Source organism: Stigmatopora nigra, chromosome 1 (assembly GCF_051989575.1).
Source record: "Stigmatopora nigra isolate UIUO_SnigA chromosome 1, RoL_Snig_1.1, whole genome shotgun sequence".
NCBI lineage: Eukaryota > Metazoa > Chordata > Actinopteri > Syngnathiformes > Syngnathidae > Stigmatopora > Stigmatopora nigra.
The window spans coordinates 3,218,230-3,244,597 of NC_135508.1; the positions used below are offsets into that span (position 1 = coordinate 3,218,230).

Below are 26,368 nucleotides of genomic sequence, written 5' to 3' on the forward strand. Positions count from 1 at the left end.
TGATGAATATGTTAATACTTTAGTCCTTTTTTTCTGTTTATGTTTCATATGTACTGTTAACGGATGCACTTTTTTATTTGTATCGTATCTTGTGCTGAACCGGCCCATCTGTCACATTTTTAAAGTCAATATGGCCCTCCCGCGCCGAAAATTTTGCCCACCCTTGGGTTAAAATTGCTCGTGTTAGCTGGTACAGGCTCCAGCACCCCCGTAACGCTTGTAAGCATAAGCGTCATAGAAAATGAATCAAAGTATTTGTCATTTGTTCAAGTATTTTTTGAACTGCTTTTCCTCACAAGGGTCGCAGGGGGCACTAGAGTCTATTTCAGCTAACTACAGGTACCAGGTGGGGGACATGCAGCCAATCACAATTAAGCTAATTTAGAGTGTTCAACTAGCCTAGCATGCAAGTTTTTGGAAAGTGGGAGGAAACTGGAGAACCCAGAAAAAAAACACACAAAAAAAACAATACCAATTAAGATTTTTTTTCAGAATCTAACATAATTGCTAATATTTAGGTTTCTTTTATTTTGAATTACCAACAGTAATCACTTGCTCTATCAAAGCTTAAAGTGTCAACTTTGGAATAGCAGTAAGATGCTGATCACTATCCCAAACAGGGTCAAATTTGACATTTTTAATCCACATAGCGACTGTGAGCTAAATGTAGTCCGATTACATATTCCAAACTTGGCTCAAATCGGCCGACGAGGCCATTCTGACTACAGGAGAGTTTTAATACACGAAAAAAACATTCTGGTTGGTCAGCTGTGAAGGATACAACGTTCTTTCTGCGCTGACAGTGACCCCAAGTGGACATCACTAGCACTGCATGCCGACACATAAACGAGGAGAAAGTGGTTAGCACTAAACAGTGGAAGACCTGGGTTCAAATCCAGGTTGTTGGTTCAGAAAACTATATGAGCAAATTGTTTTGACATAAAAAATTAAAAAAAACACTAAAAATGAGGAATAAATAAAATAATCGGACTATGTATTTGGTAACAAAACCATCAAATGAGTTTATTGCAAATTGATACAAATTCGATTTTAGTAGGATTATTAACTGTCAAATTGTCAGGTATATTTTACGCATATTTTAGCGATATAAATTAATTGCCGATGTATATTTAGTTAGCCAGCAGAGGGCAGGCGTGCTTTCCATCACAACCTTCAGCTTGCATAATACGGCCGTACTAAAATATAGATTCTGCCAGTAGATGGCGACAAAGAAGAGGTGAGTAACAGCCTTGAAATATAAAAAGTGTACTATTGTACATACACTATTAATCGAGCTCATTATATTAGAGAAATATGATATGTATGATGATATTCTAACATTATTTGCCATATATGTAGTATATTAAATTGGCCAATTGAGTCATATTTCAAAACATTGCAATTTAAAAATATATTTAGCAGTATTTATCATAAAGATTGGACAAAAGTATACTTTAGTGGCATACATTTTTCTTTATAAGTTTTTGGGTTTGAGAATCTCCTAAATAAGCAAAAAAAATCAAAAATAAAAATTACCAGAGGATATAATGTACCGCTAAACACAAATTATGTTGTGGCAATACGTAAAATACGACCTATAATTCAGTCGTATCTACATTTTAAATTAAAATAAAACATTTGCATATGACCTTTAAGACATTGTTATTTAATAATATCAATTTTAATGAACTTAGTTGGGGTTATTCTGGGATACTATTATATATATATATATGTGCACATTTAATTATTATATATGTATTTGAGTCACTCTCCAGGGCAGACATGGGCAAACTACGGCCTGCGGGCCACATCCGGCCCGCGATGCGTTTTAATCCGGCCCGCCAACATTGTCCAATTTTTTTATTTTATCCCCAAGATGGCGCCGTCACGCGGAAGCCAGTGGCAGTAGCTCTGTCCAGTCTTATTTGTTTTTCGTGTTTTACAGCCCCTTTATCTCTTTTAAAACGAAATTTTAATATTTCTTAATACATTCCTTTAACTTGACTTTGTACTTTATACTAGTTTTTACTTTAATGATGAGTATGTTAATACTTTAGTCCTTTTTTTCTATTTATGTTTCATATGTACTGTTAACGGATGCACTTTTTTATATGTTATCGTATCTTGTGCTGACCCGGCCCATCTGTCAATTTTTTAAGTCAATATGGCCTCCGGATGCAAGTTCGCAATGAAGATCTGTGAAGGACGCTTATATTGTTTTTGCTTCCAGTGTGATGGCTATCCAACAACCTCCGTGATTACTCGCATATTGTAGGCTTGTTTGTTTAATTTCCAATGGAATTGTTTTTGAGTTCCGACCTTAAATGTTATCAATGAATACCTGATATGCGTTTGTTGTTTTTAGTTATTTTTTTGCTTATGCAATTGGATCGAATAGATAACCTTGTATTTGTTTTGATTTGATGGCCTTAAATGGGCAAGAGAAAATGTCAGGATGGATTCTCCTGCAAATTAACACTAAAATTGATGTCTTCCTTGTATTGTTTTAAAATTATATTACAGTATTATTACTAATGAACCTACCGTATTTTCACGACTATAAGGCACCCTTAAAAGTCTTACATTTTCTCCAAAATAGACAGTGCGCCTTATATATGGAAAAACCAGAAAACCAAAAACGAAAAACCACCACTGTCGGATATTAAAAAAAAAAACACAAACGCCTGTACTGAAACAATAGTGTTAGCTATGCAAATGCCATCTTAGTTTACAAATTCTTCCATCATATAGCTCCTCCCCCACTGCAAGATTTTATACCAAAAAATCCAAAACATCAACAATGACTGGCTCTAGAAGTGACTGTAAAGTAGTGAGTGCTTCATACCTGGAAGTCAATAGCAATTACCGTATTTTCACGACTATAAGGCGCACTTAAAAGTCTTACATTTTCTCCAAAATAGACAATGCGCCTTATATATGGAAAAAATGTAATTCATTGAGGGTGCGCCTTATAATGCGGTGCGCCTTATAGTCGTGAAAATACGCTAATAAACTCCTATGTGAATTTAAAATGATAATAACTTTTAACAGGATAGCCTCAAGATCACCTATATTCCTATTTAAGGTTAAGTGGCATGGAACAGGGGGTGTGCAAATTTTAGCAATGTAGAGTTTTAGATTATTTTATGGATTTATCAAGAAAAAAAAAATTTTTTAAGAAGGCTACAGGCTTCAATAAACATAATAAAACCCAAATCTCTGCATTTCAACTGGTCAAACAAGTGCAATTAGTAACCCAAGTACTATGGTATTTTTGTTTTCCAAATTTTGGCAGAGAGTATAAAGCCGCATTGTAGCAAACTACTCGTGAATGTCTGGATGTTTCCACACGAGTGCTCAGAATGCCGAGTAACGCGAATGTAATTCCTGGATGAGATCCACATAGGGAAGAAAATCATAGGAAAGAATTACTATGAATGAAAAGTCAGCATTGTTCCTTCTTGTTGGGTGTAGTGACTCTTCTGTGGCGCTATGATTGGTAGTTATATGTGGCTGCGTCTAGAGAACACAATAAAATAAATAATATTAATAATAAAACCAAAAAATGGAGTTCAAACATAAGAGCAGTAACAAAAAAAAACACCAAAAAACAACAAAAAAACTCCTTTTTGTAGTTGTCCAACCTCCTGCATTCTCAATTATAATATTCATTCATTTTCTGAACCCGCTTTATACTCAAAAGTGTCGCTGGAGTGCTGGAGCTTATCCCACAACCCGCTGATATTTTCCATGCATATCCACCATGGCAAAAAACAAGTCCAATGCATGATAGCAATTATTTTATATTATTATTATTATTATAAAATATCTCATTTCAAGGAGGGTAAAATTGAAAATGTTCATTTAAATTTTTCTGATGGACCAGCACCAAGTGGGTCTCGAACCAGTAAGGGGCCGCGGCTCAGTGTTTGGGGACCCGTGCCTTAAATCACGAATCTACAAAAAAAATCAAAAATAAATAAACTTGCCCAAGGAGGTATCTAAGTATCTAGTGTAAATTGTTTATAAATAGATAAATACATATTTAATATTTATAACTAAATAATAAAAATACAATATGCATCAAATAAAAAAAACATAAAAGTAAAAAATAAATACAATATTTATGTATTAATTAATTTAGATATTTATGTATTTATTAATGTATACATTTATTTATAATAAATGAATTATATATATATTTTTTATAATAAAGGACTTTTATTTATTTATATTAAATGATTCATATATTTATTTATTTGTATTAAATGATTTATATATTTATTTAAAATAAAATCGTGCATATATTTATTTATTTAAAATAAATGACACATATTTATTTATTTATATGTAATAAATGATTTATATATTTATTTATTTGTATTAAATTATTTATTTATTTAGGTATGGACTTATTTATATATATTCATGTATTTAATAATCAAATTATCTATATATTTATGTATCTATTTTTTATTAAATTATTTGTATATCAATTTGTGTATTTGTTTATGTATTTATTTATTAATTAACATAAATTATTTGTATATTTATTTGTGTATTTATTTATGCATTTATTTATTAACACATAAATTATTGTATATTTATTTGTGTATTTTTTTATTTATGTATTTATTGAATAATTAACACAAATTATTTGTATATTTATTTGTGTAATTATTTATGTATTTATTAATTAATTAACATATAATTATTTGTTTATTTATTGGTGTATTTATTTATGTATTTATTAATTAACATAAATCATTTGTATATTTATTGGTGTATTTATTTATGTAGTTGTTAATTAACATATAAATTATTTGTATATTTATGTGTGTATTTATTTATGTATTTATTTATTAATTAACATATAACTTTTTGTTTATTTATTTGTGTATTTTGATGTATGTATTTATTTATTTATTAACTTATTTATTACAATCTATTCATGTCTAAAATGTCTGTGTCTGTATTCTCACCCTCTTGCTACTGTGAAAATGAAATTTCCCGAATAGGGGACAAATAGTCAACTAATCTAATCTAATTTAAGTCTAGTACCGATGTGACTCACCTGAGGAAAATGTGGTGGTGCAACACAATCCTTCTCCCCGCGCCGTCTTATAAATGGGTGACACGCACACCCTCGCCGAAGGGGGGAGGTCAGCGAGCCGTGTCGACAGAGAACTGGGCGGCAAGTAGAAAGATGAACGCTGGTCCGCTCTTTGTCGCCCCTCCCAGGTGAGCCAGTATCCCTTTAGGCCGTCAAAACCGCCCTTCCAGTCCACTTGCACCGAGTGGCTGTCCACTGTCGTTAGCTGCAAGTCAGCCAAGGCTGGAGTTGCTGTAAAAACACATCAAATTTGACCAAAAAATGCATTTACAGGTGGCTTAAATACACTTTGTGTCGCCCTTTTGGCCTCAACATTATGATCACACATAAGTAATCTTTGCAGTTGGAAAGCCTATCAATCAGATGATCTAACTCACATTTGTCAAAGTGGTGGCTCGGGGCCCAAATGTGGCCCACTGCATCATTTTGTGTGGCCCGGGAAAGTAAACCATGAGTGCCGACTTTTTGTTTTAGGATCAAATTCAAATGAAGAGTATAGATGTATATTACATTTCCTGATTTTCCCCATTTTAAATCAATAATTTAACTTTTTTAATCATTTTTTTCAGTTTTTAGTTAAAAAATCATTTTGTAAAATCTAAAAATATATTAAAAATAGCTAAAATAAAAATTGTTTTAGATTTATAAAAAACTGAATATTGAGGGCTTTTAATCCAGGTCTTTTAATCCATTTATAAAAAAAATCTAAATAATGATAAATAAAAATATCTAAAATGGTCCAGCCCACATGAAACCCAGTTGATGTTAATGACATTAATATTTAGATTTTTTTAAATAAATAGATTAAAAGAACTAGATTAAACACCCTAAATATTCAGTTTTTATAGATATAAAACAATATTTATTTGAGCTTTTTAAAAATATATTTTTACATTTTACAAAATTATTTTTGAACTAAATACAGAAAGAAATGATGAAAAATTACAATCATTGATTTAAAAGGGGAAAAAAATCAGGAAATGTAATATACATCTATACTTTTCATTTTAATTTGATCCTAAAACAGAAAATCAGCACTCATCATTTACTTTCTCGGGCCGCACAAAATGATGCGGCGGGCCAGATTCGGCCCGCGGGCCGCCACTTTGACACAAGACGTACACAATTTGAAATGATGAAAAAACATATAAAATACAAGAAAAACATATAAGTTGACAGGTATGCAATCATTTGTATGTATATATATATATGGTTACCCACCTTCCTGCGTGCAGACTTTGACGGACATGGCTTTCTCTTTCCCCGACGAATGCCTGGCGGTAATGGTGACCAAGTAGGTGGTATCCGCTTGAAGGTTCTTGAGTAGGGTGGAGTTTTGCCGTTTGTCCACTGTGACCGCATGCAACTTTCCAGTCGGCAGGGCCGAGTACTCGATGTAGTAACTTGAGACTATCTCTGGCTGGAGGGGACCCCAGCTCACTCGAACGCTGGTGGGCCCAGACTCTGAGACGGTGACCCGAGCTGGACTGTGTACATCTGTTGGAGATAGCCAGTTTAAAGGGTAATATGAGAAAAATGGCCGTTATTCAAGCATGTGCTTGGGTGGGCAAACTTTTGGGCGAGGGGGGCTACATTGACTTTAAAAATTTGATAGATGGGCGGGGTCAGCACAAGATAGGATACAAATAAAAAAGTGCATCCGTTAATAGTAGATATGAAACATAAACAGAAAAAAAGGACTAAAGTATTAACATACCCATCACTCATCATTAAAGTAAAAAGTATAAAGTACAAAGTCAAGTAAAAAGGAATGTATTAAGAAATATTAAAATGTCATTTAAAAAAAGATAGAGGGCTGTAAAACACGAAAAACAAATAAGAGTGGACACAGCTACTGCCACTGGCTTACGCGTGATGGCGCCATTTTGGGGAAAAATACTTATTTGGACAACGTTGGCGGGCCGGATTAAAAAGCCTAACGGGCCCATATATGGCCCACGGGCCGTATTTTGCCCATGTCTGGTATAGAATCTAGTTGATTTAAGTCAAATTTAAAGTTTATGCCAATTTAGGGGAAAAAATACTTATTTGGACAACGTTGGCGGGCCGGATTAAAAAGCCTAACGGGGCCGTATGTGGCCCGCGGGCCGTAGTTCGCCCATGTCTGGTATAGGATCTATTTAATTTAAGTTAAATTTAAATTTTATGCCATCTTGGGAAAAAAAACGTATTTGGACAACGTCGACGGGCCGGATTAAAAAGCCTAACGGGCCCGTATTTGGCCCGCGGGCCGTAGTTTTCCCATGCCTGGTATAGAATCTATTTAATTTAAGTTAAATTTAAAGTTTATGCCATTTTGGGAAAAAAAACTTATTTGGACAACATAGGCGGGCTGGATTAAAAAGCCTAACGGGGCCGTATTTGGCCCGCGGGCCGTAGCTTGCCCATGCCTCGTAAAGAATATATTCAATTTAAGTAAAATTGAAAATTTATGCCATTTTGGGAAAAAAAAAACTTATTTGGACAACGTTGGCGGGCCGGATTAAAAAGCCTAACGGGCCCGTATTTGGCCCGCGGGCCGTAGTTTGCCCATGCCTGGTATAGAATCTATTTAATTTAAGTTAAATTTAAAGTTTATGCCATTTTGGGAAAAAAAACTTATTTGGACAACGTTGGCGGGCCGGATTAAAAAGCCTAACGGGCCCGTATTTGGCCCACGGGCCGTAGTTTGCCCATTGCTGATATAGAGTCTAGTTAATTTAATTTAAATTTAAAGTTTATGCCATCTTGGGGAAAAAACATTTGGACAATGTCGGCGGGCCGGATTAAAAAGCATTACGGGCCCATATATGGCCCACGGGCCATAGTTTGCCCATGTCTGGTATAGAATCTAGTTAATTTAAGTTAAATTTAAAGTGTATGCCATCTTGGGGGAAAAAAATATTTGGACAACGTTGGAGGGCCAGATTAAAAAGCCTAACGGGCCCGTATGTGGCCCACGGGCCATAGTTTGCCCATATCTGGTATATAATCTAGTTAATTTAGGTAAAATTTAAAGTTTATGCCATCTTGGGGGAAAAAAAAACTCATTTGGACAACGTTGGCGGGCCGGATTAAAAAGCCTAACGGGGCCGTATTAGGCCCGCGAGCCGTAGATTGCCCATGTATGGTATAGAATCTAGTTTAGTTTATGCCATTTTGGGAAAAAAAACTTATTTGGACAACGTTGGCGGGCCGGATTAAAAAGCCTAACGGGCAAACTATGGCCCGCGGGCCATAGTTTGCCCATCTCTGCTTTAGACAATAGCGAAAGGCTTAATGGCAGATTTAACACAGTTAAAAAAAACCCAACCTGATTGTGTCCTGAAGGTGACAGACAGAGTGTTAAAAGCTTGCTGGTTGGATTCCGGTGTCAAAGTGGCAGTGTAGTCGGTGTCGGGTTTCAATCCGGTTAACCTGAAGCTGTCAGAATCCGACGATTGGACCAATCTTTGGTAGTGATGGCCACCAGTGCTTGGACTTGTACCACTTCCTGAGCTTCCCGTCCCACCTGATGGGGTTAGGGGACCATAGCGGATCTGGTAGTAGCCCTCCAATCCGGATAGAACTGGTCGCCAATGGAGTGTGGCGGCATTGGATGATACGTTCCGGACATTGATACGTTCGGCACGGATTATTTCTGTGGAAGACATAATGGAAAGGTTTTAAAAGAAAATAAATGAAAGTTATAACCCAGGGGTGTCAAATTTTGGTCTGTGGGCCGAATAGAGTTTAATTTGAGATTAAGCGGGCCGGACTAGTAAACTCATTGCAAAATTACATAGAACTAACAATAAGACCACTTTTTCCACTAATTATTAGTCACTAATACTAATAATTAGTGCAAAGAACGAGTAAATTATCAAAAAGTTTATAAACAGAATTTTCCTTTTACATTCTGAACAATATATAATGAACAAGAGAATAACATAAGAACATAAATAAATGTCAATTCATGTTGTCTGTACGTTCTAAAACAATGCGCCCCCTAGCGGATAATACAAGAACTACAAATTTAAAGAACATTCATATTTTTTTTATACAATGCAGCTTTCTTCCCCGGGCCGTAACAAACCACCAGACGGGCCGGATCCGGCCCACGGGCCGTTTGTTTGACACCACTGTTATAACCGTTTTAAACATTAATGTGCAAAAATACATAGATGGGTGTGGTTAGTTGTTCACATTCATAAATGCTAACCTGGCTAGCGGAGATCAGAATATATTACATTACATTAATGGTACTTTAGTTTTGTTTAATTTTTTTATCTTGGTCATGTGACACATTTGTGCTACCCATAATTCATTTGTACCTCTAAGTGTAATACTTTTACTGTATTTTCTCGCACATATGACGTAGTTGTTGCTCAAAAAAGTGATGATGGAATCCAGGGTACGGCTTATATGCGCATAAATTAGACTTGACATGCAAAGTGACAAAGACGAAACGCCATAATGCAAGACAATGTGGCCGATACGGTCATTTATGTCAAAATAGAGAAAAGATAAACAGATAAAACACTTAACAAAATTTAGTTTTAAGTCTATGAATTAAATTCAAGAAAAAAGTTCAACCGTACCTTGCATAAAAAGTGAAAAAAACTCACTTATGCAAGCTAGTACTCGCTCAGGGCACGGCTATCTTACCCAGGTATGACAAACTAGACCACTACGGACACACTTCCTGGTTGTACTGCTCACCTAACTTCCTTTTTAAATTTGTCTACATGCAATTAACAATCTTTAGGAATAAGCAATCCAGAAATCGATTTATAAAGTATCTCAGAAATACCACATTCGATGATTTTTCTTAAGATTTTCCATTCAAAGTATCAAATTTGTACTCCCTATTAAAACCATGAATATGGAGGTGAAAATTGTGAATCAGGGGGCGGGTTATACGAGAGAAATCGTAAAATTCAATGATTTTAAGGCAAATTTAAGGGTGCGGCTTATATGCGAAAAAAATACGGTAATACATACAAGCACCAATTTCACAAGTATTTCAGTGGGTATTGTATTTCTTACCAATTATATGCTACTAGAAACTATAAAAGGATAGACCAACAAACCTGTTTAGAAAATATATAACAAGTCCATTTGATCAACATAAATCATGCAATTCATTCCTAACTTGTCCAAATATAAACACAAACAAAAATCACCACACAAAAACATCACTCAACACATTAGAACAGACTTACTTGGGCAAACTACGGCCCGCGGGCCACATTCGGCCCCGTTAGGCTTTTTAATCCGGGTCGCCGCCGTTGTCCAAATAATGTTTTTTTTTATCCCCAAAATGGCGCCGTCACGCGGAAGCCAGTTGCAGTAGCTGTGTCCACTCTTATTTGTTTTTCATGTTTTACAGCCCCTCTATCTTTTTTAAATTACATTTTAATATTTCTTAATACATTCCTTTTTACTTTACTTTGTACTTTATACTTTATACTTTTTACTTTAATGATGAGTGATGACTATGTTAATACTTTAGTCCCTTTCTTCTGTTTATGTTTCATATGTACTGTTAACGGATGCACTTTTTTATATGTATCGTATCATGTACTGACCCGGCCCATCTGTCAAATTTTTAAAATCAATATGGCCCCCAGGCCCAAAAGTTTGCCCACCCCCTGTCTTTAGAACACTATATTCAGGCAAGACATTGGCACAAGACTGAGCTAAAACGGTCTGAGCTTGAGATAGAATCCAAAAGGCAGAGCAGCTTGGGTTTCTCAATACATTCATAACCCTTGCAATAAGTCCCTGAAAATAGCTGGCCTAGACAAGCCTGGCAAAAAAACAAAAAAATCGACTTGGGAGGTGTTGATATCAGTAACGGTGAGGTTATCTGTTCATCTTAGTTGCATTCATGCAAAGCATAACGGCTTGGTGCTTCAGTTATGATGGTGCAATGTCGAGGAGTCCCTGGGGGGTGCTGTGGCAGCTACTAAGAAACAGGACAGTCTCGGACTTCGCTCTATATATAGGAAGAAATGTATGCATCTGTACGTTTCTCGTCTGTCATGGCGCCGTGAGATCTCGCAACTCATTAATCCCTGAATAGGTCAAGCTATCTTGTGACAGATGAGGCTAGCGCAAACTACGGCTTGCGGGCCACATCCGGCCCGCTAGGCTTTTTAATTCGGTTCGCAGACGTTGTCCAAATAATGTTTTTTTTCCCCCAAGATGGCGCCGTCACGCGGGAGTCAGTGGCAGTAGCTGTGTCCACTCTTATTTGATTTTCATGTTTTACAGCCCCTCTATCTTATTTTAAATGACATTTTAATATTTCTTAATACATTCCTTTTTACTTTGTACTTTATACTTTTCACTTCAATGATGAGTGATGAGTATGTTAATACTTAAAAGTCATTTTTTTATGTTTATGATTCACATGTACTGTTAACGAATGCACTTTTTTATATGTATCGTATCTTGTGCTGACCCATCTGTCACATTTTTAAAGTCAATAACTTAACTTAATTCTTGTTTTTATATGTTTGGACAGTGTATTTTCATATCAAAGGGTTTCATAACCTGAACATTTCTTACACACAAAGCACTGGTGTCAAAGTTGCGGCCCGGGGGCCAAATCTGGCCCGCCGCATCATTTTCTGCGGCCCAGAAAAGTGAATGATGAGTGCTGACTTTCTGTTTTAAGATCAAATTAAAATGAAGACTATATATGTATATTAAATTTCCGGATTTTCCCCCTTTTAAATCAATAATTGTCATTTTTAATCCTTTTTTCTGTTTTTTTTAGTTCAAAAATCATTTTGTAAAACCTAAAAATACATTTAAAAAAAATCTAAAACAAACATTGTTTTAGATCTATAAAACACTGAATATTCCACCCTTTTAATCCAGTTCTTTTAATCCATTTATATAAAAAAAAAAATCAAAATATTATATCTAAAATAGTCCGGCCCACATGAAATCAAGTTGACATTAAAGCGGCCCAGTCTTGACATAAAACGAATAAGAAAATCATCCAACTCACCAATGATAGCCTCCCTTAGATCCTCCAAGATGATGCTCATATCATCAATATCCACAAAGTACAGGTGGTTCTCAGCAGGTGAAGACACAACCTCCCTCAACACCTGATAATTACCATGACCAGTTGACACCACCAATACAGCCACGCCTTCTTCTCTCAGCTCAACCATTGGACCAATCACATCGCCCGGTTTCACCCCATCCGTCAACCACACCAGGACCCTTGGTAACCCAGGTCGGGCCCCCTCCCCTGGTCCCGGTCTTAGGACTCGGCGTGCAATTTTCAGTGCCTCGACGGTGTTTGTATCCCCCCTGAGGGGTTTTGTAGTCTTCAAAGCGCTTTGTAGTCCTTGTTGAAGGTAGAAGGCATTAAAGCCAAATTCAAGGCGTGGTTGGGTGCCCACCTGGACGAGACCAATCCTCACTTGATCATCTCCAAGGGAGAATGGTAGTAGGAGCTCAGAGAGGAAGTCAAGCATGCGGGAATGCTCGTAGGATGAAACGCTACCGGAGGAATCCAACATGAAAAGGACATCTCCTTCACAGCAGTTATAAACTGTGGAGAAAAATATAAACAAACAATCAGTACTCCATAAGGGCGATTTAGCGTACAATTAGCTTAGCATGCATGTTTTTGGGAATGTGGAAACCAAAGTACCCAGAAAAAACTCAGCAGAAATCTAGTTGGTTAAACTACAGGTGTCAAATAGGCAGTCCGGGGGCCAAATGTGGCCCGCCGTATCATTTTGTGTGGTCCGGGAGAGAAATACATGAGTGCTGACTTTCTGTTTTAGGATCAAATTAAAATGATAGGTATAGATGTATGTTATATTTTTGGATTTTTCCCCTTTTAAATCAATAATTGTACATTTTTTAATCATTTTTTTCTGTTTTTAGTTCTAAAATCATTTTGTATTTTGTATGATTTCTTTGTCCATGTTTTCCTTTGTTTTTAGCTCAAAATAATTTTGTAAAATCCCAAAAATATATACAAAAATCTAAAATAAACATTGTTTTAGATCTATAAAAAACGGAATATTCAGGGATCTTAATCAAGTTATTTTTGTTTTTCTTTGTTTTTAGTTTAAATATCTTTTTGGAAAATCTAAAAATGTATAAAATATTTTTGCTTTCCATTTTAATATTGAAGATAAATAAAGAAAGAAATGTTTTCCTTTTGAAATGAAAAACAAATGATTAAATTATTGATTTTTCCCTTACATAAAATAAAATAAACAGTTTTAGATTTATATAATACAGTTTATTCACGGCTTTTAATCCAGTTATTTTTATGCATTTATAAAAAAAAATCCAAATATTATATCTAAAATGGTCCAGCCCACGTGAAATCAAATCTAATATTATTAAAACAAAATAATTCTGGATAGCCATCGTCAACAATTAATAACAAAAACATTTGTTACTTCTATGGTTTGTTTCCTCCATTGCCCCAAGTGCACGGTGCTGCCTTCACTTACTGCAGGATTTTTTGGCATTTAGTATTAAACTTTAGTTTAAACACTTTCTAAAAAACAACAACCAAAAATCAATTTAAATATAACTCACCTCCCTCAGGTGCAGAAGCTTGCGCAGTGCAAAGTGTCGGGATCAAACCCATGAGCAACCAGGTCAACAAATACTTCAACTCCATTACTGCAACGACGGGGATATAGTCCACCTACCTAAAATTCAAAATTAAGTCAAATTTTTTTGTATTGGTCCGATCTTTCAAAACCACTGTAAATCCACCATATCAGCGTCAAGTTCCATGTTTTAAAAATACATTTCCTTCAGCGCCCAAATAAGTTTTACTGTCTACTTATTATTTATTTGTAGAAATATCCTACAAATTAATGATGTTAACGCACCGCAAACTCCTGACTAGAATGAAACGCAGCTTTGCCTCACGCTCCACCGCCTTGCCTATGAAAACAAGATCTCTATAATACAGCAAATGGCTTCCGGTTATACGGGCATTTCAAAATAAAACTATTCTTAGTTTTTCCGCCAACACGCAATTGAAAGCACAGACTTACATTTGGTATCTTGAATCCAACATTGTTCAAATAAAATTACTTTTATTTCGATATCTTTGTCTAATTATAGATTCCCAACACCCACTCGCAAATCATGAGCTGTTTTGAACATCTATTTTTTCCTTCAATTAGTCATTTAATAATAATAAAATATTAAGATATGATAAAAAATATTTTAAATAAATACAATATTATATATTTTTATTAATTCATATATATACACACATATATATGAATAAATAAAAATATATAATATTGTATTTATTTAAAATATGTATTATTTTATCATGTCTTAATATTATATATATATATATATATATATATATATATATATATATATATATATATATATATATATATATATATATATATATATATATATATATATATATATATATATATATATATATATATATATATATATATATATATATATTTATATATATATATATGTATATATTTACGTTTATTTTTTAAATCTAAACTTAACAAATACCCAAATAACTGTATAACTACACAATTCTTGACTAAAAATGTCAAATTTAAGGTCAATTCAAATGTTCGCCCCCTTTACTTTGTTATCAACAAAGGATCCATTTAAAAGTATTTTATCTGTCCCTGTTTCATAAAAGAATTTGAAGAACGGGGAGTGTAAAGGAACTTCCCTTTTACGGTATTTTGTTTTGGTGGAGGAAGATCTTAGACTCGCTGGGGTTGAACAACTTCAGCAATCCAAGACATTATAGAATTTCTGGCACACAGAAAAGTCACCACAAATACTTAAAGACTGTGTTTTGTGCAACAGAAGTCAAGTGGAAACAAAGGCAGTGGGGGACCCGCCAGAATAAATGGATGGTGGAGAATGCCAAGATTCAAGTGGAATGAACACAAAGGTCGGAATTCCACGATGACGCTACGAACCCGCTCTTTTTAACACGGATGTGTCAAAGTGGCGGCCCGGGGGACAAATGTGGCCCACCGCATCATTTTGTGTGGCTCGGGAAAATAAATGATGAGTGCCGACTTTGTGTTTTAGGATCAAATTAAAATGAAGAGTATAGATGTATGTCAAATTTCCTGATTTCCCCCCTTTTAAATCAATAATTGTAATTTTTTAATCATTTTTTTCAGTTTTTAGTTCAAAAATCATTTTGTAAAATCTAAAAATATATTTAAAAAAGGTAAAATAAACATTGATTTAGATCTATAAAAAAACTGAATGTTTCGGACTTTTAATCCAGTTGTTTTAATCCATTTACAAAAAAAAATAAATATTATCTAAAATTTACCTTGGTTTAAAAGAAAATGAGAACGTGACTTAACTTAAAAAACAACAGAACATTTTGACAACGTGCAAAATGCAAATATTTAAAACATGAACCATCAAGCTAAATTAAAAAAAAAACAATTGAAAAACTAAAACAAAATTTTCCAAGTAAATTGCTTAAAAATAACATTGTTTTTTTGTCCAAAATGCTTATTTCTGTATTTTGTTAAACTCTGAAACATTCATAGTATTTTGTCAGCTTTATTATTCAAGGATCCGTCAAATTTCATCTCACATGTGTACAAGCCTGTTGTGTATTAAATCACTAAGTAGTCATTACCCACAGCTGAGTGACCCTTGTGGCGTGTGTGGACTGCGTATTTTTATTTTTTTTACAGTAATTACAGCTCGTTCCCAAGCCACCTTGGTCATGTGTCAGCATGTCCCATTGCCACAATCTTAGGATTCTGCAATTTGGTGCCTTTAAGTGTGGAGCCTTTTTGGGAAAGAAAATTGCAGCACTACTTTTGCTTTTGTCAACTTGATCTCATTGCCAGGCCCAAGCAGTGCACCAAGTGGGCGGAGCAATACACAAAGTGGGAGGAGCAATGAGCAGAGACAAAAAAAAAGGGAAAATGGAAAACTTTTCGTCATATCTTTGAGGGTGTGTGATATGGGCTAGTAATGGAATTTCAGCAGTACCTCCTTTGGAGGAGGGAGGCGACTGATACTGTCAATGGGACACTGTTTAACCCAAGGGTGGTTCGCGGGCCGCTTTAATGTCAATTTTTCGACCATTTTAGATATAATATTTAGATTTTTTTTTTAAATTGATTAAAAGAACTGGGTTAAAATCCCTGAATATTCAGTTTTTTATAGATCTTAAACAATGTTTGTTTTAGATTTTTTTACATATATTTTTAGATTTTACAAAATTATTTTTGGACTAAAAACACAGAAAAAATAGATTAAAAAAATACAATTATTGATTTAAAAGGGGGAAAATCAGGGAATTTAATATACATTTATACCAAGGGTGTCAGACTCGGGTTTGTTTCGCGGGCCGTTTTAACGTCAACTTGATTTCACGTGGGCCAGATCATTTTAGATATAATATTTAGATTTACTTTATAGAAATGGATTAAAATAACTGGATTAAAATCCCTGAATATTCAGTTTTTTATAGATCTAAAACAATGTTTATTTTAGAATTTTTTTAATATATTTTTAGATTTTACAAAATGATTTTTGAACTAAAAACAGAAAAAAATGTTCAAAAATTACAATTATTGATTTAAAAAGGGAGAAAATCAGGAAATGTAATATACATCTATACTCTTCATTTTAATTTGATCCTAAAACAAAAACTCAACACTCATAATTTACTTTCCCAGGCCACAAAAAACGATGCAGCGGGCCAGATTTGGCCCCCGGGCCACCACTTTGACAAACTTGGTTCAACCCAATTTGCATCAAACATGAGGCCCATGGACCAAACAAGGCAATTTGTACAAACTAAATCAAATAATCTTAATTATTTTCCTACCTAGTTACTTTCAACCCCTACAGTCAAAATGGCCGTCACCCATAACTCATCAAATAAAACCTTAAAATGCCTTAAAACCAGCATAAAAGTGACCCAAAAACCAACAGAACCAGATGTTCACCCACAATAAATACAAAATAATCCCAAAATCTGATTTTAAACTTCCTCCCAACACAACAACAAAAACCCCCAAAAATATGTTATAATTTTTTATATTCATAGTCTCTTGAACCCATCAGTCATCAACTCATTAAAGGTCCTTCTTAAGGTTTTCCTGACAAAAAACAGGACCCATGTTTTTGTCATTAAGCCAAAGTTACGACCCCCTTCGTTCAAGAGTTCATAAATTTCTGTGTAACCAAAAATGAGGTCATCATTATCCTTACATTTTTTCAGTTTCTACTGCAAAAAACGTTTAGAAACAGTACCAAAGGAAGAGAATCCCTCCCCTATTCAATAAATCTCTCATAAGGTCATAAGTGAAGAGTGAAAAACAAACCAAAAATAGAGTCAGAGAATCCACCAGTACTTCCCGTCACTTGGCTTATAAACGAACCAGAAATGCCTACGAGTGGCTTCTACCTTCCTGAGAAGGATGGTACCTCCCCACCTGCGTCAGTGGTACTTTCCTGCCCTGTTAATGTAGTATCCTGTGTACATCTACTGTGGGTATTTTCCTCTGAAACTCCATTTGTAAAACTTTAACCTGAAGGATATTGTTGGGTTCTTTCCAATCGAAAATGCCAATTCAGAGACTGTATATTGTCTTGTTACAGAATGGGTCAAGGCAGTGAATACTTACCGTATTTTCTTGCATATAAGCCGCCCCACGTATAAGCCACACCCTTAAAAATGCCTTAAAAGCATTGAATTTTAACATTTCTCTCGTATAAGCCACCCTATGCATAAGCCACACCCTTAAAATTGCCTTAAAAGCATTGAATTTGACCATTTCTCTCGTATAAGCCGCCCTATGTATAAGCCACACCCTTAAAATTGCCTTAAAATCATTGAATTTTAAAATTTCTTGCATATAAGCCGGCCTATGTATAATCCACACCCTTAAAATTGCCTTAAAATCATTGAATTTTAAAATTTCTTGCGTATAAGCCGCCCCCTGATTCACAATTTTCACCTCCATATTCATGGTTTTAATAGGGAGTACAAATGTGTTACTTTGAAGGGAAAATCTTAAGAAAAAATCATCGCATGAAGTATTTCTGAGATGCTGTATGAATCAAAAGTACATTATTAGGGTCCATATCATAAGGAAGTTTGTAAATTATTCGGCAATGGCTTTCTTACGGCAAAACAGAAAATAACTAGCAATTGGTAAATGTTAATTTGCCGATATGTACTGGTGAGGAGGAGCATAGCAACACACTTATAAGACGTATCCTCGAAATTGCCTTAAAATCGTTGAATTTTACAATTTCTCTCGTATAAGCCGCCCCCTGATTCACATTTTTCACCTCCATATTTGTAGTTTTAATAGGGAGTACAAATGTGGTACTTTGAAGGGAAAATCTTCAGAAAAAATGATCGAACATGGTATTTCTGAGATACTATATGAATCAAAAGTACATAAATAGGGTCAATATCATAAGGAATTTTGTAATTCATGCAGTAATGGTTGTTTTCTAACTGCAAAACTGAAAATAACCAACAAATAGTAAATGTTATTTGCCGATATCTACTGGTGAAAAAGAATATAGCAAAGCTTGTGCGCATATAAGCCGTACCCTTGATTCAGTCACCATTTTTTGTTACAAATGCGGCTTATATGCGAGAAAATGAATAAAACTGCATTTCTGAGAAACTCGATTTAAGATGAGAGTCTACAACAAGTCACTGTTGACCATGTCATGTACATAAAAAAAAGAAAAATCAGACTTGGGAGCTGCATATGACCTTGAATTGCAACTCTTTGGCTGCAAAATGGCTATAATGATTCATCTTCGACTTGTCCAAACAAACATGACAAGTAAGATTAAACAAATACAATGGAGAAGCTGGGTTAGAATTTACCAGATGACATCAAAGTACTCATTTTGATTTCCATATACGACTTTCTTGGTGCGCCTTTTGTATGCACTACATTCAAGATTTTGTAGATGTCGCTGTATGACGCTGACAGCTTAAATGTCTAAGTAAAGGGTGTCGGACTTGGGTTGGTTTGTGGGCCGCTTTAATGTCAACTTGATTTCATGTGGGCCAGACCATTTTAGATATAATATTTAGATTCTTTTCTTTATAAATGGATTAAAAGTCCTCAATATTCAGTTTTTATAGATCTAACACAATGTTTATTTTCTCTTTTTTTTTTTTTTACACATTTTTTGATTTTACAAAATTATTTTTGAACTAAAAACACCAAAAAAATGTATTAAAAAATTACAAATATTGATTTAAAATTGATTCTTAGCTTTTTTAAATATATTTTGAGATTTTACAAGATTATTTTTGAACTAAAAACAGAAAAAATGGATAAAAAAATGACAATTATTGATTTAAAAGGGGGCCCAGCCCACATGAAACCCAGTTCACGTTAATGACGCTAATATTTAGATTAAAAAAAAAAATTGTATTAAAAGAACTGGATTAAAAGCCCCAAATAGTATTTTTTCTTGTAATGTTTATTTTATATTTTTTTAAATATATTTTTAGATTTTACAAAATGATTTTTGAACTAAAAAAACAGAAAAAATGATTAAAAAAATGACAATTATTGATTTAAAAGAAGTAAAATCAGGAAATTTAATATACATCTATACTCTTCATTTAAATTTGATCCTAAAACAGAAAGTCAGCACTCATTATTTACTTTCCCGGGCCACACAAAATGATACGACGGGCCAGATTTGGCCCCCGGGCCGCCACTTTGACACAGTCAAAATGGTATAAATAAATACAGGAATAACTTACAAGTTGACAGGTATGAGTTTTTGTTTGTGGGCCACTCCTTTGCACCCAACTTCAGAAAATAGTGTCTTTTATGTAGGAAAAAAACATCGCTAATTGATAACATTCACTCACTTACTTTATTTACGTCCTCTTATGTGGTGCCCCGAAGCCCAAAAGATGAGGAAGCTATAAAATGAGACGCAGATGAAAACACATGCAACGAATCTCAAAAACTTGACCACTAATGAGCCTCAAAACTGATGGAAACACTTCATTGGTTGTTTCCAAAAGCCTTTGGCAGAGTCATTGATACTCACATAGGCTGAATCCCACCCTGTTGACGAGTTCAACAATACAAAAGGAATTAAAATTCCATTTAAAGCCTTTAGTTTGCCCCGAGCGCTAACCTTACAACTGAATGGCACAAAAGATCTTCAACCAAACAAGCAACCCACAAAATAATGAAGTCCCACATTTTGTGAAACCACATAAGAAAGGTCAGCAGTGGTGACTCATCTCCGTCACCCCCGTTGCCTGTGGGAAGCAAAACAGTGACTGCACATGGTGGGAATGATCAGGCAAACAGATCACAGTAAGCTACTGTGCTAAATATCAGATAGGGACACAAATAAACCCAGTTTTTTGTCTGACAGGCTTGTTTTGTCATCATGTAAGTATGAGGCTTTGGTTATTTTTGGATATAAGCAATAAAATGCAAATAATGAAGCTAAGTGCTATTTTTGTTGTTTGTTTGTTCTTCACTGAACTGAAAATATTGCAAAGAATGCATACAAGAACCAATACACATAGTGAAATTTACAAAATTCACTTCGTTGTTGGCAGGATTCGAACCTGCGAGGGGAGACCCCAATGGATTTCTAGTCCATCGCCTTAACCACTCGGCCACAACAACTACATCTACTGTTTTGGTGCTAATTTTAGCAGGTAACAATGAAAATGCTTAAATTGGTTGAACCAATAAACACAGTTAACTTTACAAAATGTAGTTTGTTGTTGGCAGGATTCGAACCTACGAGGGGAGACCCCAATGGATTTCTAGTCCATCGCCTTAACCACTCGGCCACAACAACCCCATCTGTCATGATGTGTGCTAATTTCAGCATCTAACAATTAATATACTAACATTAGCAGCTAAGGTTGAACCAATAAACATAGCAAACTTTTCAAAATGAAGTTCGTTGCTGGCAGGATTCGAACCTACGAAGGGAGACCCCAATGGATTTCAAGTCCATCGCCTTAACCACTCGGCCACAACAACTCCGCCGATTGTTTTGGTGCTAATGTTAGAAGCTAACAATGAAAATGCTAAAATTGGTTGAACCAATAAACACAGTAAACTTTACAAGATTCACTTCGTTGTTGGCAGGATTCAAACCTACGAGGGGAGACCCCAATGGATTTCTAGTCCATCGCCTTAACCACTCGGCCACAACAACTCCATCTATAGTCTTTTGTGCTAATTTGAGCACCCAAAAATGATAATGCTAACATTTGCAGCAAAGATTGAACCAATAAACATCTGCTTTTACAAAACGTACATTGTTGTTGGCAGGATTTGAACCTACGAGGGGAGACCCCAATGGATTTCTAGTCCATCGCCTTAACCACTCGGCCACAACAACTACGACTGTAATAAATTGTGCTAAGTTTATCAGCTAACAATGAAAATGCTAAAATTGGTTGAACAAATATACACTGTGATATGCACACAATTTACTTCGTTGTTGGCAGGATTCGAACCTACGAGGGGAGAACCCAATGGATTTCTAGTCCATCGCCTTAACCACTCGGCCACAACAACTACTTCTACGTATTTCTGTGCTACATTTAGCGGCTAAGATGAGAGATGCTAAGAATGGCAGCAATGGTTGAACCAAAAAAAAAATGTTAACTTCAAAAGTGAACTCGTTGTTGGCAGGATTCGAACCTACGAGGGGAGTCCCCAATGGATTTCAAATCCATCGCCTTAACCACTCGGCCACAATAACTCCTTCAGTGTTGTACTGTGCTAATTTTAGCAGCTAAGAATGACAATGCTAAAACTAGCATAAAAAATTGAGGGAATAAACATAGCTAACTTTATAAAATTCACTTCGTTGTTGGCAGGATTTGAACCTACGAGGGGAGACCCCAATGGATTTCAAGTCCATCGCCTAAACCACTCGGCCACAACAACCCCACATGTAGGTTTTTGTACTAGTTTCAGAACTTTACTATGGTAATGCTAACATTAGCAGCAAAGATTTAACCAATGTACATAGATTACTCTACAAAAGACAATTTGTTGCTGGCAGGATTCGAACCTATGAGGGGAGACTCCATTGGGATTTCAAGTCCACCGCCTTAAACACTCAGCCACAACAACTACATCTGTACTGTCTAGTGCTAATTTTAGCAGCTAAGAATGATAATGCTAACATAAACAGCAACAGTTGAACCAATAATCATAGCTAATTTTACAAAATGTACTTCGTTGTTGGCAGGACTCGAACCTACGTGGGGAGACCCCAATGGATTTCTAGTCCATCGCCTTAACCACTCAGCCACAACAACTCCATCTACTGGCTATGGTACTAAATTTAACGGCTAAGAATTAGAAATGCTAAGAATGGCAGGAATAGTTGAACCAATAAACAAAGTTAACTTCAAAAGGTAACTCGTTGTTGGCAGAATTCGAACCTACGAGGGGAGACCCCAATGGATTTCTAGTCCATCGCCTTAACCACTCAGCCACAACAACTCCATCTGAAGCCATAAGTGCTAATTTTAGCAGCTAAGAACGATATTGCTAACATTAGCAACACTCTTTGAACCAATAAACATAATTAATTCTACAAAATGTGCATCGCTGTCGGCAGGATTCGAACCTGCGAGGGGAGACCCCAATGGATTTCTAGTCCATCGCCTTAACCACTCGGCCACAACAACTCCCACTGTTATCTTTAGTGCTAATTTCAGCAGCTAAAAATGGCAATGCTAAAATTAGCATCAAGTATTGATACCACTCGGCCACAACAACTACTTCTACTTCTTACTGTGCTACATTTAGCGGCTAAGAAAGAGAAATGCTAAGAATGGCAGCATTGGTTGAACCAAAAAAAATGGTAATTTTAAAAATGAACTCGACGTTGGCAGGATCCGAACCTACGAGGGGAGTACACATTGGATTTCCAGTCCATCGCCTCAACCACTCGGCCACAACAACCCCATCCATGGTGCTCTGTGCTAGTTTCAGCACCTAACAATTTTGATGCTAAAATTGGTTGAACCAATAAATAGTGAACTATAAGCAATTTACTTCGTTGCTGGCAGGATTCGAACCTACGAGGGGAGACCCCAATGGTATTCTAGTCTATCGCCTTAACCACTCGGCCACAACAACTGCATCTGTAGTACATTGTGCTAAGTATAGCACCTAACAATGAAAATGCTAAAATTGGTTGAACCAATAAACACAGTGAACTGTACAAAATTTACTTCGTTGTTGGCAGGATTCGAACCTACGAGGGGAGACCCCAATGGATTTCTAGTCCATCGCCTTAACCACTCGGCCACAACAACTCCATCTGCGGGATGCTGTGCCAATTTTAGTATCTAACAATGATAATGCTAACATTACCAGCAACATTGGAAACTATAAACATAGCTTACTTTACAAAATGTACTTCGTTGTTGGCAGGATTCGAACCTACGAGGGGAGACCCCAATGGATTTCTAGTCCATCGCCTTAACCACTCGGCCACAACAACCACATCTGTAAATATTGTGCTAAGTTTAGCAGCTAACAATGAAAATGCTAAAATTGGTTGAACCAATAAACACAGTTCAATTTACAAAATGAGCCTCGTTGTTGGCAGGATTCGAACCTACGAGGGGAGAACCCAATGGATTTCTAGTCCATCGCCTTAACCACTCGGCCACAACAACCACATCTGTAGTATATTGTGCTAAGTTTAGCAGCTAACAATGAAAATGCTAAAATTGGTTGAACCAATAAACACAGTTCAATTTACAAAATGAGCCTCGTTGTTGGCAGGATTCGAACCTACGAGGGGAGACCCCAATGGATTTCTAATCCATCGCCTTAACCACTCGGCCACAACAACTCCATCCATGGGAATGTGTGCTAGTTTTAGCAGCTAATAACGATAATGCTAACATTAGCAACATTCTTTGACCAAGAAAGTTAACTTTGCAAAATGTATTTCGTTGTTGGCAGGATTCGAACCTACGAGGGGAGACCCCAATGGATTTCTAGTCCATCGCCTTAACCACTCGGCCACAACAACTCCATATGTGCTGATATATATGCTATATTTACTCAGTGTAAATTATCACAATTGCATGGTGGAGGTGGACATATTTATCCAAGTTAAGCTTACTGTTTTGTCTCTTAAGGCCTATTTCATAATGGTTAAATTGTCCCTACTTTGGTTTTGTTGGCTTTCCAGAATATTGCAACTTGAAATCAAACGTTATTTCACATCACATTATTATTACTCATACTATTGAATTCCCAAAAGTTTTGCCAAAGTGACAGTCCAAAAACCAGCTGCTTTGTGTATTCATTCCTCCTATTGTAGTTCATCCCGCAATTCCTGCTTGACTTCCTGCACACTCCTTCCATTGAAAAGACCAGCTGCCTTAGTGACACTCACTTTAGAACATTCCCATGTACGCACAAAACCACACAAGCCCTCACATGTACCATCACAAGTGCACTAAATGCCTTCATCCATGCACACATGGAAACGTTAAAGTACTGCAGCTACAATCACTTTAATGGAATGTGAGTTTGATGTACAAAAAAACAAGAAAACAATGAATATATATGATTTAACTACATACCTGTCAATCTCGGACAATTGCTCCCCTTATTAAAGATCGCAATTCCCTTTATTAAGCGATAAAAAAATGTACAAATGCAACGCGGCACATATTTACTCACATAGGGTGCACTTAAAAGTATAAAAAATGTTTCCTCGGTGGACTGGGTGCCCTATTTTGCTGTTTAATATACCCCCCCCCCCCCGCATTCAATATATCCGGGTATATTAAATGGCAGGGGTATATTAAATGGCGCACAAACGGGAAGTTACGATCCACTACGCACTTTTAATGCCGTGACGGGGTGCATCAACTACTACTAAAACTACTTACTGCTGAATAAAGTCTGACTTAGAATTTTAATTAACTTGAGTATCGCTAATTATGCCCTATAAACACCATACAAATCTTGCCAAAAAAGCTGAGTTGCCAATTAATATACCCGGGTATATTAAATGGCATGGGTATATAAAATGGCAGGGGTATATTAAATGGCGCACAAACCAGAGGCTGAAAAAAACAAAAATCATTTTATACACCCGGCGGGTATATTAAACGGCTAAATAGGGTACATTGCTTGCTGACGCGCTATATTTATATAATGAAAAGGGGGAAATGGGCATTTCATCATGCTTAAAGCATGACAACATTAGCATTTGACGCTGTATGACGCTGAAACCTTGACTGTCTGGGTACATTGCTTGCTGACGCGCTATATGTTGTCTTGTTATACAAAAAGAATGTATACTTAAAAAAATCCTGTATATGTTATCTGGCATACACAACTTTAAATGATCAAAAAACTTATAAAATACAGGCAAAACATTATTTGAAAGGTTTTTAACTATACACATATTTTCAGAGAAATATGGCTAAACTCTTCACGGATTAACGTTAAAATTAACGGAAAAACCACACGACCTCAAAACTAAAACAAAAAAAAAGCCCACAGTTCACAAAAGACGGAATCTTCCCACCTGGTCAAAAATCTTGATAGTTAACCGACATACCAGAGCAGGACCAAAAGGGCGAAACTCCAACTTGTACTTGAATGCCTCACTAGGTATGAGGTACATCCGGATGTCGTTTAAAGTGACAGCTAAATGACACAGGCCTTTTAAAACTGTCATCAACACAACACAACCATTCTTGAGTTTTTTCCCCCACCTTCCATTTCCAGACCTGTCGTTTTTAAGCTCACCTCTGTCATTTTCTCCTCAACTTCCTGCTTTTACTTGATGTATACAAACACACACACACACTTACACATATGTAGGCACACCCTCCAGGATTACCTTCAAGGTCAAGGAGTCCTCCCAGTGTTAGTTTCAACTCTGGCTAGTCGTCAAGGAGACAGATTTTGGAGAAAAGGCTTGGCATTGTCTGCAAGGGATCGGGAAAAAGTGGGGGGGGGAGTTGTTTGAACCTGTCAGGATTTGAGCCCAGTTTTTCTACCTGTCTGCTTACCAATGAGTAATCCATTGTGAGGCTAAGCATACATGCCAAGAAGGACGGAGATGAAGCAGGGGTGGAAAATGAAGAATTTGGTCTTAGTGTTGCTCCATGAATGTTGGAAATGCTAGAAACTCAAGAAGACAAAATACAGTGTCAATTTGTCTATTTTTAGGTTCATTAGTAACAATCTTAAACCT

General features: G+C 35.8%; 1 protein-coding gene and 17 non-coding genes across 23 annotated transcripts; all 18 read right to left on the reverse strand.

Moving 5' to 3' along the window:
* Nucleotides 1-475: 475 nt before the first annotated feature.
* vwa1 (von Willebrand factor A domain containing 1) lies at nt 476-26,159 on the reverse strand. Of its 6 annotated transcripts, XM_077729077.1 has the most exons (8): nt 20,186-20,395; nt 20,005-20,054; nt 13,682-13,797; nt 12,117-12,671; nt 8,427-8,753; nt 6,335-6,610; nt 5,075-5,344; nt 476-3,519 (listed from the first exon to the last, which is right to left on the reverse strand). In XM_077729077.1, exons 3-8 carry the CDS (start codon nt 13,764-13,766, stop codon nt 3,491-3,493), a joined length of 1,542 nt encoding a protein of 513 aa, XP_077585203.1. In that variant the 5' UTR covers nt 13,767-13,797; nt 20,005-20,054; nt 20,186-20,395; the 3' UTR covers nt 476-3,490. The 6 variants fall into 6 exon arrangements, with proteins under 6 accessions (XP_077585203.1, XP_077585195.1, XP_077585239.1 ...); XM_077729069.1 differs by lacking the exons at nt 20,005-20,054; nt 20,186-20,395 and adding an exon at nt 26,012-26,159; XM_077729113.1 differs by lacking the exons at nt 20,005-20,054; nt 20,186-20,395 and adding an exon at nt 25,918-25,936.
* trnas-aga (transfer RNA serine (anticodon AGA)) lies at nt 20,700-20,781 on the reverse strand. Its single transcript has one exon. It is a non-coding gene; the product is annotated as a tRNA-Ser (tRNA).
* Nucleotides 20,878-20,959, reverse strand: trnas-aga (transfer RNA serine (anticodon AGA)). Its single transcript has one exon. It is a non-coding gene; the product is annotated as a tRNA-Ser (tRNA).
* On the reverse strand, nt 21,066-21,147 carry trnas-uga (transfer RNA serine (anticodon UGA)). Its single transcript has one exon. It is a non-coding gene; the product is annotated as a tRNA-Ser (tRNA).
* On the reverse strand, nt 21,244-21,325 carry trnas-aga (transfer RNA serine (anticodon AGA)). Its single transcript has one exon. It is a non-coding gene; the product is annotated as a tRNA-Ser (tRNA).
* trnas-aga (transfer RNA serine (anticodon AGA)) lies at nt 21,430-21,511 on the reverse strand. The gene has a single exon. It is a non-coding gene; the product is annotated as a tRNA-Ser (tRNA).
* Nucleotides 21,609-21,690, reverse strand: trnas-aga (transfer RNA serine (anticodon AGA)). The gene has a single exon. It is a non-coding gene; the product is annotated as a tRNA-Ser (tRNA).
* trnas-uga (transfer RNA serine (anticodon UGA)) lies at nt 21,796-21,877 on the reverse strand. The gene has a single exon. It is a non-coding gene; the product is annotated as a tRNA-Ser (tRNA).
* On the reverse strand, nt 21,984-22,065 carry trnas-uga (transfer RNA serine (anticodon UGA)). The gene has a single exon. It is a non-coding gene; the product is annotated as a tRNA-Ser (tRNA).
* Nucleotides 22,361-22,442, reverse strand: trnas-aga (transfer RNA serine (anticodon AGA)). Its single transcript has one exon. It is a non-coding gene; the product is annotated as a tRNA-Ser (tRNA).
* Nucleotides 22,548-22,629, reverse strand: trnas-aga (transfer RNA serine (anticodon AGA)). Its single transcript has one exon. It is a non-coding gene; the product is annotated as a tRNA-Ser (tRNA).
* Nucleotides 22,736-22,817, reverse strand: trnas-aga (transfer RNA serine (anticodon AGA)). Its single transcript has one exon. It is a non-coding gene; the product is annotated as a tRNA-Ser (tRNA).
* trnas-aga (transfer RNA serine (anticodon AGA)) lies at nt 23,190-23,271 on the reverse strand. The gene has a single exon. It is a non-coding gene; the product is annotated as a tRNA-Ser (tRNA).
* On the reverse strand, nt 23,369-23,450 carry trnas-aga (transfer RNA serine (anticodon AGA)). Its single transcript has one exon. It is a non-coding gene; the product is annotated as a tRNA-Ser (tRNA).
* Nucleotides 23,557-23,638, reverse strand: trnas-aga (transfer RNA serine (anticodon AGA)). Its single transcript has one exon. It is a non-coding gene; the product is annotated as a tRNA-Ser (tRNA).
* Nucleotides 23,735-23,816, reverse strand: trnas-aga (transfer RNA serine (anticodon AGA)). Its single transcript has one exon. It is a non-coding gene; the product is annotated as a tRNA-Ser (tRNA).
* On the reverse strand, nt 23,914-23,995 carry trnas-aga (transfer RNA serine (anticodon AGA)). Its single transcript has one exon. It is a non-coding gene; the product is annotated as a tRNA-Ser (tRNA).
* On the reverse strand, nt 24,097-24,178 carry trnas-aga (transfer RNA serine (anticodon AGA)). The gene has a single exon. It is a non-coding gene; the product is annotated as a tRNA-Ser (tRNA).
* Nucleotides 26,160-26,368: the final 209 nt, after the last annotated feature.